General features: G+C 35.0%; 1 protein-coding gene across 2 annotated transcripts; it reads left to right on the plus strand.

The window, feature by feature from the left end:
* The first annotated feature begins 628 nt into the window (after window positions 1–628).
* LOC122589841 lies at window positions 629–7,918 on the plus strand. Of its 2 annotated transcripts, XM_043762161.1 has the most exons (13): window positions 629–1,119; window positions 2,631–2,783; window positions 2,887–3,099; window positions 3,169–3,258; window positions 3,331–3,450; window positions 3,560–3,829; window positions 3,916–4,072; window positions 4,157–4,234; window positions 4,331–4,431; window positions 4,524–4,691; window positions 4,788–4,862; window positions 5,606–5,713; window positions 7,363–7,918. In XM_043762161.1, the coding sequence occupies exons 1-13, from the start codon at window positions 688–690 to the stop codon at window positions 7,678–7,680; spliced, it is 2,283 nt and encodes a 760-aa protein (XP_043618096.1). In that variant the 5' UTR covers window positions 629–687; the 3' UTR covers window positions 7,681–7,918. The 2 variants fall into 2 exon arrangements, with proteins under 2 accessions (XP_043618096.1, XP_043618097.1); XM_043762162.1 differs by lacking the exon at window positions 7,363–7,918 and having other exon boundaries at window positions 5,613–5,699.
* The last annotated feature ends 4,962 nt before the right edge of the window (window positions 7,919–12,880 follow it).

Here is a 12,880-nt window from a genome sequence, read left to right on the forward strand (position 1 = left end):
TGACTTTCGCCGGAAAAATTAAAATGCCGATATCTCACTCGATTCTTTGAATTAGACCACGAAACCACCACCAAACGTCACAATAGTTACAATAGTTAGATTGGTTAATCGTTAAGGTTATTAAGTTGTTACAATAGTTAGATTAGTAGATTGAGGTACAAAGAATTCGGGTGTGACAACCGATTCATTGGATCTCGTTTTGGTTATATGATTCGTGCGAAATTTAATTTTGAAAAGTTTAGTGCTGGTTTCGTGGTCTAATTCGAAAAAACGAGTGAGATATTGGCATTTTAAGTTTTCCGGCGAATTTTTCGACGAAAGTCAGCCGGTATAGATGAAGATGATGACAACAGAAAAGTAAATTTCAGTTTTCGTTCCTGAACTTGTCATTTTTTGCAGTTTCAGTCCCTCACGTGTGTTGCACGTGTCCGACTTAACGGCTTAAACTTAACGACGTTTGGCAAGGGACGATGATTGAAAAAACCTGCTAACTTTAAGGTCAAAATTGTAATTTTTCACTTAAAAGATGAAAAGTGAAAAATGTGTCAACTTCAGGGACGAAAAGTGTAATTTACTCTAAATTAAAAGCAATAATCAAAGCGTCACCCACTCCATTGCATTGCACACACACTCAGACTCACTCTGCCAAATATTTTGACCATCTTTTTAATTCTTTCTTTTTTTCCGATGGCCGTCGACGATTTCTCAAAATCAGTTCAAATGGGAATCGACCTATCCAAGAGAATATCTTACGGCAAAGACAAAGCTTCCAGCATGACAGCCCCAAAAGCACCCTCCTCCATGAGAAAATCATTGTCTTCTTCGTCGGCGTCATCATTGCGGTCACCGGAAGACTATTTTCCGACAGCACCGATGGTCTACGCCGTGATAGTTGACCCGCGTGTCGTTGATAATCCGGATATATGTAGCTACCAGCCTTATGTGTACGGACATTGTGATCCACCGGCTCTTGTTCCTCTGCACATGCATTCAATTTGTATGAAACTTGATTGTTTCTTGGACACCGCCTTTGTTACTCTTACCGGAACTTGGCGCCTTCATTGCGTGACCTCACGCGCTTCTTGTGATTGTAGAATTGCGGTTCCTATCGGCCAACAGGTACTTAACCTTATACATTAATAACATAACCCATTATTCTATATATATATATATATATATATTTAATTACTAGTATCTTTTAGTAAGTTAACCTTAAATGTTAAGGTTTGTAAAGAATTTCTGTGGAAAATGATATATCCTAACATTTCGGCTCTTTGGCATATTTTAAGACAATTATTGGTCTGCTTTCTGTGGACTTTTTGACTTTTAGGTAAAGGGTGATTTTACTTTGGAGTTCCTTTTTTTATCAATCAACCGACGGTATACACTAGTGAGTGAGTGATGACTCGTCGGTGACCGGGTGGAACACCACCTCGGTGACCGGCTAGGCGAGAAAAGTGGTGATCATGATGACCATGTCCCTCCCCACCTTTTTATCCATTAATTATTCTCATATAGTCATATCGATACATAGAAATATAAGGCACACGGATAATAAGCTGTGGTGTTAATCCTTTTTCTATAAGCAAAACTAACATGTTTAAACTACATTAATAGATCGTGGAATCATAACATTAGTGTGCATGACTAGTTGGATATATCCTTCCAAGTAGCTCAACGACCTCATGTTTGAGAATACCCAATGATCAAATGCAAAAGGTATAAACACGTGTCAGTTGTCAAGACACACCTTCTTGTGTTTTACCTCTATGCATGAACCAACTTTTAAAGCAGTTTGACCAACTTCATTGCACCCTAAGCCCACGAGAGAAGAAACCCATGTTAGGTCCACACACGTGTGTTTCCCGCATTCCATCCTTTTTGTTTAATTATATGTAATTTTTTAGATTATTTTTATGAAAAATATATATCTTTTTATAAAATCAACTTAATAATATTTCCATCAACTTGATCAATGACATTTGATAAAATCAAAAGATAAACTAGTAGTGAATTATAGTACTTGTCATCTACAAGTTATTGAAAAGAGTATTTTTCTTCTCTTTTTTTGGAACGGTAGAATTATATTAACATAGGAAACTAGCAACTTATTGAAAAGAGTCTTAAGTTGATTTTCTAAAAAGAAATACAGAGTATATATAATTTCTCTTTTTCATATTACGCACTTATTTAGCCGAGGATATAAAGTACTTTCTACTTTTCTAGCCTATTTTTTGTTTAATATTATTATTTTTGTAAATTGTAATTATTGCTTTATTGTTAATTTTGTTTTCCAGTTGACAAACTGCAAATAAATAAATAAATAAAAATAAACATTTGAAAACAAACATATGTTTTATTTGTTTACCTTTTTGATGATGGCTTGCTTTACCGTAAACTATGAGGTTTTCTCGTTCGGTAAGGAAGGAGGGTCGTCGTTTGACTCAGATGTACAAAGTTTAAGTAGAGTATCATGTGGTCGTTTTCAAACATATTCCTGGTCACCCAAGATTGTACCTAGCTTACTTGGATGGACTTTTAATACTCTCTAATTTCAGAATGTATTTGTGATAGTATTTCTATGAAACATTACTATTTTAGTTCTGAAAGGAACATGGTCTGGCTAACAGGGTTCAGTTCTAGGTGTTGAGGTGGAGACCGCTAGAAGATCATATTCTACACAATTCATAACCGCACAAAACGAAAAGGATGTGGAAAATCTAACTGACACTAATAACGGATTTCTAATGAAAGGACACACGTACACATTTAGGATTTCCCAGGTTTCTTTAACAACTTAAATTTGAATTGTATTATGATTCCGATGATATACAGTTATATGTTTGTAGACCAATGTGCTTAATTTTTGATTGTCAACATTAAAAGGTTGAGGGAGGATCACTTATCAATGTAAATATAAGATGGTCTCAGAAATTGTTGTATCAAGATCATGAGTTCTGTCTCACTGTGCCTTTCACTTTTCCGGCTCATGTTGTGCCAGTAATGAAAGGAAACTCTATGAAGGAAAAAATGCTGCTAAATGTGAACTCTGGTACAGAGACTGAGATCGTTTGCAATATTGCCAGTCATCCTTTAATGGTATGTTGTTTAATTTTTGGTTTAGCATTCTATGTATCAATTGAATCTCATTTTGTCTTAAAAAAAAAGGAAATAAGGCGACTGGCTGGTGAAATAGGATTTTCATATGAGGCAGATGTCAAAAGATGGTCAACTCAAGACTTGTATTTTTCTTTCTCTGTAAGTCCTCGTATACATGTATCCAGAGGATTATATATGAAGTATGTATTAATCAATGGCATTCTCTCTTAGGTGTGCAAAGATAATATCATTGCCAGTTTGCTACTGCAGTCTCCATCTCTACATGATTATGATCAGAGAGATATGTTCTGCTTTTATCTTCTTCCTGGGAAGAATAAAATAAGTACAAAGGTTAGTGGAAATTTTTAGGAGAACCTTCCAGAATTCTCGATTGTTTTTCCATCTTTAACAATAACTAATTAATAGCTAACCTCATCGTGAGGTTAATGTACCTTCACAGGCTTTCAGAAAAGAAGTGGTAATTCTAATAGACGTAAGCGCAAGCATGCATGGAGAGCCTCTTGAGAAATCAAAAGATGCGATGATAGGCTGCCTATCTAAGCTTAATAAAGAAGATACTTTTAACATCATATCCTTCAATGGGGAGACTTTAGCATTCTCATCTTCATTAGAGTTGGCAACAGATGAAGCAATCACAAACGCAACTGAATGGATGCACACAAATCTTATTGCTGAGGGAGGTACAAACCTTTTGATTCCCGTGAAACAGGTCCTTTTCATTTCTGAATATGTTTCCTAATCCACATTTGAAACCGAATGGGTAATTAGTGTACTGATGATCATTATTTCCAGCAGGCATTTGATTTAGTTGGCAAGAATGGTGAGTCTATTCCTCATATATTCCTCATTACTGACGGGTCTGTTGAAGATGAAAAAGAAATCTGTAAAATTATGAAAGATCACTTGGTGGACGGAGGAATTAATTGTCCCCGGATTAGCACATTTGGGATAGGTAGGACTTCGTTTGCCATATTATTTTTTCAAAGTTTGATACCTTGATTTCACGTAAGGATAGTTATCCTTAAAATGTTCACAGGTTCATACTGCAATCATTATTTTTTACAAATGCTTGCACATATGGGAAGGGGATGCTATGATGCTGCTTTTAATGTAGGTCAGTCTCATCATGTACCCATCTTTATTCTTTAATAATTACATTCCTGTTTTATTAAACATATATAGTGTCATGTTATATTATTGTTTAAACCAGATTCAATCAGCGATCGATTACCACGGCTGCTTAGCAATGCCTCATCTCCTGTAGTCGCAAATGTAACTCTAGATTCCCTAGAAAATCTCGACTCAGTTGAGGTAAACTGCCTGATTACGTTTTACTCATAATCACTTCAATGTGCATTCAACCCATTTATATCGTTTGACTAGTATCTGTTTTTCAATTGCAGTTGTACCCATTTCGTATTCCAGACCTGTCTGGAAGTCCATTAATTGTATCAGGCCGATACCATGGGAAGTTCCAAGACATTGTTAAAGCTAGAGGTTTACTGGCTGATCGGAGCACTTGTGTGATTGATGTCAAAGTGAGAGATGCAAAGGGGATACCTTTGGATAGGGTAAAGATTTAAATTTTAAGACATTTTTCCTATCACTGTAAACTATTAAGGGCTGACACCTTTAAAATAATAGTGCTCCAATAATTTGTTTCTCAGTTATGTGCACAAAGGGAGATTGACACGCTCACAGCACATGCATGGCTCGACCAAAATACACAGCTAGAGGAGAAGGTATACTCTTTTGTTCCTGACAAGGCAAATTTTTGCTCGTTACGTTTAAAGAATGAATTGTTGGAATAAACATGATTCACATTGAATAAATAACGAAAATATGATAATAAGAATACATACCTAACGATCCCGAGGATCCAGTAAGAGCAAACATGTTTGCTATTGATTATAATTATGTTCCCAAAACGAGATGATCGAGTGATGATGATTTCGGCTATGTAAGAGCCGAAAATCAGAGAGAGAAAACATACAAAAAAATATGAGATTAAGAGTTAAACTGAAGGTTATTAGCCTCTATTTATTATTAGAGAACTTTCACTTTTAACCCAGGTGTTTAATGTCTGCATATGAGTACCTAAAGTTCCAATCACCAATTGAGAAATCCTATAGTATGTCTATATCATATATTACCAGACATAGATAGAGATTTCAGTAATCGTCAATTATCATATTATGAATGATCAGTGACTGCCACATTTAACGTGATTCCAACATGAATAGGCTCATAAAGTGTAAAGCAGAACTTTAATCGCTAATTACTTTAGAGGCCCCCCCTTAATTTTTTCTCTATGCGTTTTAAAGAACTGATAACACATGCTTATTAAGAAACAAAGAAAATGTGACCAAGTCATTTCTTACTACATGTACTCTTTCAAGTTTTTATAGTGAATGTCTGTTTTTTATCTGTGTACATTGTGTGATCACACCGTATGTTTACTCAACTTCAATAATGTTGGTCATAGATTGCAGAATTGAGCCTACAATTGGGGGTTCCTTGTGAATATACTCGTACAATCCTAGTTCAGAGTGACAAAGTAAAGCCAGCCATTGATTCAGTTCAATCAAATGAGGTACACCTTTACATATACGTGAATGATATATTTTGCAATAAGTTGGTGAACATGCTCAACTAGAACTCTAACTCGATCAATTAACAAATTGTTGATACTTTGTTCTTTTTACTAGCAAGTAGTGTATAATTTAAGAGGTTGACTATTGGAGTCAGACCTTTTTTTTTTTTTTTTTTAAAGTAATGTTTATATTCACACACACCACTCCCACAATCGAGGAGTGGTCACTATACAGCCGATTTACATGATACAAAAGTTACACCAATCCAACCAACTAATAGTACAATTCCTTGTTTTATGCTTATACCAAAGGAACCCCAACTTCTTGACCTCTTGGTAGACTTTCTCACTAAGGATCTTTGAATTCCTAAACTTTTTGTCGTTCCTAGCCTTCCATAAGCACCAACACGTGATAAACATTATCCCTTTCAAAACCTTTCGTTCCTTCTTTCTCAACCCCGAGTTTGTATGCCACTCGATCCCTTTATCGAGAAGAAAAACATAGGCTCTACCTTGCAACAGCTTCCAATTCTGTTCCAAACTTCCATAGCAAATTCACAGTCACATAACAGATGGTCCAGGGACTCTTCCCATCACTCACATAGGCAACATGTGAGTGAATGAAGCCTGCAGTTTCGCTCCAATAAAGCCACATAGCTGCATTTTTTTGCTACCCACCCCGACCACTTGAAAACATATCTATCGCTGAAATTAGTCCCTGAACATAGGAACTTCTTCACGCTTTCAATCAAGAAAATCTTTTGTTTGTCCCCCATCCATTCCCACCTGTCCTTCTTTATTAATCTTGATCCCATCTAGAACCTGTTCGAGCCCATTTATTTCCAAAATCTCCTCCACAGAAGCAGGTTGTCTGCACCATTTCCATAGACTTAGCTCGCTGCCCAGCCCCTCTCCCGATGTATCTTTGACCATACACTTCTTTTCCAATTCAAGTTTGAATAAAAGAGGAAATTCATCTTTTAGTGTACCATTACACACCCAATGATCCAACCAGAACCTTATTGAGTCTCCATCCCCACATACACATTTGAAGCAGCCATTGAGGGTCGTCCCACCCACTTTGACCTTGCTTGTTGTTTTGACTATCTCTCTCCAGACCCCGGAACCTAAACTATTACATGGTAGCGATCCCCAACACCTTTTTAAGGTCCCCAACACCTTTTTGTTTTCTGTCCTATACTTCCATACCCATTTAGACAACAAGGCAACGTTAGAGATCTTCAGCTTGCTTAGGCGGAGCCCTCCCATCTCAACACAGGAGAAGCAACTCGCTCCCAAGCTACCCAGCTTATTTTTCTTTTATCTTCTGATCCACTCCACAAGAACCTACTGATGATTGCCTCCAAGTCGTTTATAACTTTATCCGGGACCTTAAAAAGGGAAAAATAATAAGACGGTAGGCTCTCTGTCACAGCTTTTATGAGTGTGACCCTTGCGCCGATGGAGATATACCTTCCTTTCCAGCGAGCCAATCTTGTTCTAAATATTTCATGCGAAAAATCCGCCGATGGAGTCGGACCTGGTACGTTTTTGTGAAAGGATAGAGTGATATGATGTGTACCACAATTCAACTCAACATTGTTTTTATGTCTCACAAGATTAATTTTTCTTTTAAAATTGAGTTGCAGAAGTGTCCAAAGTTGGAGAATCACAAGATTACATACCTGAAGGATACAAGTTTTAGATTTGGTAACTTGATGGCGACGGTTAATAATCTACCTCCTGGAATAGAAGAGTTAAAGCTAAATGAGCCTGCAGGAATGATGATGCAAGCGGCTTCCTCTTGTTGGGGGATCTTTCTTCATCGATGTTGTTGCATGGGTGTCATCCAGTCGTGTTCTCGAATGAATGATCAATGGGCCGTTGCTCTCACACAACTTTGCACTGCTCTTGCTTGTTTTGAATGTCTCAATTGTTGTTGTGAAGTATGTGATTCGTGCAGCTGACTTATGCAGCTAGATGGCAGGTTAAAAAGTAGGTTTGGAAGAAATAAATATGTAACGTGGTGCAACGTGCATTTGTATGTATATATGTCAATTAATGATCTATATTTTGGTTCATCGCCCTGAAGGCTTCGTTAGTTATTTACTCGGGGGACTCATGTATGCTTTAGATACACTTGTCTTGGAAGATAATGTTGACACTATCGATATTATTCATCAAAGAAGATTCTTTTTGAAGTAAGGAATAATTAATGTCCGCTGATCCAACGATATCTTCTTGGTTCAGCCCAAACACTTCAGCCCCACTCAATACATACATGATCGATATGTATTGAGTGGTACGTAGATATGAGAATAATGAGATATATAACAGCTCAAGTCTGTACCGTGACTTGGTATACTAAGATGTTGTACCGTCTCCCCGCCCCCTAGCTAATGTAATTTTCTGCCGCCAGCCTATATATAGTGTAGTTGACTATATATATATATATATATATCTCCAAATTACAATTGTTACCGAGTTTCTTCACTTATTTCTGATGATGTGCCTTGTTGATGTTGATTTGTCTGGTCAATTGTCCGGATCAATTCTAAGTGATCCTGCACCGGGGCCCAACACCGCGTAAAAACTTGCTCATTTCAAGAATCATAAAATCCGTACAGATCGAGTATAGTAGCCATCCGTGGAATTCATGGCAAGGACTACAATATATATTTCAATTCATCATTTGCTCAAAATTGTGAAAAACACAAAAAAGAGCGTACATATCTCATCCATGGAGACGGAGTTAATAAGAAATTTTGATCGATCAGATAAAGGAAAGAACAATATTAATTAAACTAGAGAGATAGCCGCACTTGTGGAAAAAGAAAGGCGGTTAAATGTGGGGTATCATGAACAAAAAACAATGGGTTGTATTGAATAGAAATACACGTGATGCGGCTATTAATTTTAATCAAATATAGAAATTAAACAAAAATCTTGTCTTTTACATCAACTAACCCTTATCAAACCAGCGTTATAAAGATTAAAATAAAATTGAAAAAAAACTACTTTCAATCTATATGACTATACATAATGAACAACCTGCAAACATCAACATACCACAATATCCATTACTTAAACGTACAAACATCTCTATTCCAAAATATGAATGATAGATACGTATCAGCATAAGATTTTTCTAAGGGTATTTTAGGAAGTTCAGTAATAAAGTGTTTGGGAAAGTGTAAATTACAAGGATAAAATAGGGAATTTAAAGGTAGAGTGTTTAATTTGGGTAGGGAGTAGTTTGTTTATGGGATTAGTGCCTGAAAATGTAATGAACTATTTATGAATGTCTATGTTATGTAATGATTTACCCGGGTGTTTATGTTATGCAATGAACTCGTTTGTTTGGTTGAATCGATGTATATTACCGGCTGAACAACCGGTTTCCAGTCACTACTTCGATTTTATTTAAGTTTGACCAAATTCAAGATGGTTAGTCAGCTATATTTCCACACGTGGCAATTATATTTTTTGTTAAAGCGAAACTTAGGAAAGTTATTAACAAAACAATCCAATATATGATCTAGCAGTAGTAGCAGCAGAATATTGCTTCAAAGAGACATCGATACATCAAAACACACATACACACAAAGAACCACTAATAAACCCAAGTCAGAGCAAGGGTGTAAAGATCGACGGACGGAGTTAGGGATGAAAGAGATATTCTGGAACACCTCCGGCGGCCATTTCCCATCTCCGCAGATTTGAAACAGATCTTGAATCATTAAGTCGTTGTTACCCACTTACCCATCACCACCGTGATGGTGGTGGTTCAACCTGTTGTTGTCCTTTCCCAACCACCACCGCTTCCAGCCCCCACCACCCTCAGCCGCCACTATTCTCGGCCGACATATATATAGATATGAATGGGTATATTATAGATATAGATCTTGAAGGTAAATGGAGAGATGGATTCAAAAGAAATCAAAATTATTTATATAAATATCATTTCCAAACCACCGCCACTCTCGGTTATCACCTATCAGGATTTGCAGCACGATGTATATATTCTATATATAGTAAGTAGTATTTGAACGGATGGAATTGGATGGATGCCTGGTATTAGAGTACTACCTACTGTTATTATTATTATTATTATTATTATTATTATTATTATTATTATTATTATTATTATTATTATTATTCTCTTTTTTAAAACAACATTATTATTATCATTATTATTGAAGTTGGAAAATATTGTGGATTTAGCAGTTAAAAGTGTTCGTCGGAAAATAGTTGTCGGAAGTTTGTTAAAAACTCGTCGGAGAAGAAGACTGGACACTGTAATTCATAAAAGTCTATGAAATGTAATGAACTATAGCATAATGTCTATTGTACGTAATATACGTGGCATCAACTTGTTACACGTAAGCGGTTACCCGGTAGCTTACATAACATAAACAGGATACTGAGTTCATTACATTACATAGACAATCGAATAGGTCATTACATAACATAAACAATCAGGAATAGTTCATTACATCACCAGACACTAATCCCTTTGTTTATATAGGGAGTATAGATATACTTCTTTTCTTTTCTCATCCCCCTACTCCATATTTCCTCACCATAGTAAGGTACAATATAGATCCGAAGAAGACATATACCATCATAAGTCGAACAACTTATAATGCAATACACGAATTAGCCTGATGCTCATATGTGTTGTTTAATCATAAGTCTTTGGGTTGATTGATGATGCGAGTGTATATGACTATATCTATATATCTACATTTCTAACCCTTATAAAAGCATATTGATCTCTTATATTTTAGGAAATTCAGCACTTTTTTAATCTAAAATACTCTTATTTCTTAATTCTAATTCCCCTATACACATAATCTATACTTTTATACTATTTAATAAATAAAACAACCCTTTCTTTATAAGTTATGGACGAATTATTTAAAATACTATTAATGATTAAATTACAATATCAGTCATTTATCCAAAATATCTCTATTAACTTTTTACATCAAATATCATTACATCAGTTATCTACAGCACTCGCCGCCGCCTCCACTACCAACAGTCGCCTCCACCACCACAGTCACCGTCGCATTGTGCGGGTATCGTGCTAGTATATGTATAGGTTGTAATCAAATGAAAACTTAAAAAACAGATTGAAAATCAAATAACAAATTTCAGTCACACATTCCACCCTCTGCTTCTTCCGCTTTTTTTTTTTTACCTTTTTATTTTCTTCATTTTGTAATTCTGTTAATTGTTTTATATATAAAGACCCACACAAATAAAACATAATGTTATCTGTATGGGACCACCTTTAAGGTATTAATAAGGGGCAATTAGCTGGTGGGTTGAATATAAGTTTGTCTGGTATCTAAGCTTAAGTGTGGAACAATCACATATTAATTTTTTAATCCATAAAATTCATGGGGACCAAGTATTTATTCATTAAATAGAAAAATACTAAAAAATAAGTATGTGAGGAGTTCCACACCTAAGCTTAAATGCCGGACAACCTTAAATTCACTTTTCCTATATATATATATATAGAGAGGCGGATCCTGGAAAATTGGATCATCGGGGGCAAAAAAAAACTTATCTTGAAAATTAAGGTCATTATTAAACAAAAACATGATAATATACGTAATTACGATATATATACACTAGAAAATTATGGGTTGTCGGGGGCGGTTGTCCCCGGTCTTTCTATACTACATCCGCCAATATATATATATATATATATATATAGTGAAAAGTTATTTTGAGAACCCTTTTTTTTGCGATAACCTTTGAAAACTTTTCAAATCAAGCCCAACCGATGATTATTCTTTACATGAAAATTATTTTTTGATTGTTTTCAGAATAACTTATATGTAATTTTGAAGTTTATAATTGTATGGAGGCATGGATTATCATCTGTTATACAATTATGCGGAGATTCGGATTCTTAATCACGTGTGCACGAATATTGTTATGATTACATGTGATCGACTTGCATACATGTGATCATAGCAATATTCGTGCACATGTGATCAAGAATCCAAATCTCCACATAATTGTATAACGGATGATAATCCATGCTCCACACAATTATAAACTTCAAAATTACACATAAGTTATTCAGAACACAATCAAAAAACAATTTTCATGTAAAGAACAATCATCAGTTGGGCTTGATTTGAAAAGTCCTCAAAGGTTCTCGTAAAAAAAAAAGGTTCTCAAAATAACTTTATCATATATATATATATAGGAAAAGGTTCATGTGAGAACCTTTTGAATTGGAAGAACTATGAGAACTTCTATATTATAACTTGATCTTGATATGTGCATGGTATATGTGAACATATTTGTTCACATATAAACTATCAAGTTATAGTTATAATTACCTATGTTCACATGTGAATAGTTCTCAAATGAACCTTACCCTATATATATATATATATATAGGGTAAGGTTCAATTGAGAACCATTTAAAATGGAAGAACCATGAGAACCACTATATTATAACTTGATGGTGTTAAGTATATATCAACATATTCGTTCACATAAGTTCATTTGAGAACCATTCATATATGAACATAGGTAATATTAGTTATAACTTGACATGTTCAAATGTGCATGAATTTGTTCACATAAACTATTCACATATGAACACCTAATTATAATTAAAAGGTTCTCATGGTTCTTCCAATTCAAATGGTTCTCATTTGAACATTTTCCTATATATATATATATATATATATTCCTATATATATATATGGTAACACTCCGGTGAGAACACTCTTAAAATAAGAACGGTGAGAACACCTTAAAAACATCATTTTGATGCATTAAAAGTCCATAAAACTAACATAGTGCAGAACTAATTATCTTTATTTAAGTGTTTAACAACACATTCATCCGTCAAAATCGAAATAATCATGTTTTTTGTTTTGTGCATCCATCTTGGATGCATAATCAAAATGATGCATCAATATATATATATATATCTATAAACCCTTATAAAGGGTATTGGTTTTAAGAAATTAAGCAATTTTTTCATTCTCATAATACCCTTCTTACTTCTATTGTTTTTTACACCTCCTCAAGTATCTACCGAAAGTACCCTTATCAAAAATTTAAACCCACAAAACACACAACATCCTTCTCCTTCGCATTCTTCGATCACCACCACCGCCTTCATTT

The sequence above is a fragment of the Erigeron canadensis genome, chromosome 2 (genome assembly GCF_010389155.1).
Source record: "Erigeron canadensis isolate Cc75 chromosome 2, C_canadensis_v1, whole genome shotgun sequence".
NCBI classification, from domain to species: domain Eukaryota; kingdom Viridiplantae; phylum Streptophyta; class Magnoliopsida; order Asterales; family Asteraceae; genus Erigeron; species Erigeron canadensis.

Bases quoted from the DNA above. Each gene is read 5' to 3' on its own strand.
- LOC122589841 (XM_043762161.1), top strand. From the start codon at position 688: ATGGCCGTCGACGATTTCTCAAAATCAGTTCAAATGGGAATCGACCTA. The intron at 4,863-5,605 runs GTATACTCTTTT...TGTTGGTCATAG, and splicing joins ATACACAGCTAGAGGAGAAG to ATTGCAGAATTGAGCCTACA. The intron at 5,714-7,362 runs GTACACCTTTAC...ATTGAGTTGCAG, and splicing joins ATTCAGTTCAATCAAATGAG to AAGTGTCCAAAGTTGGAGAA.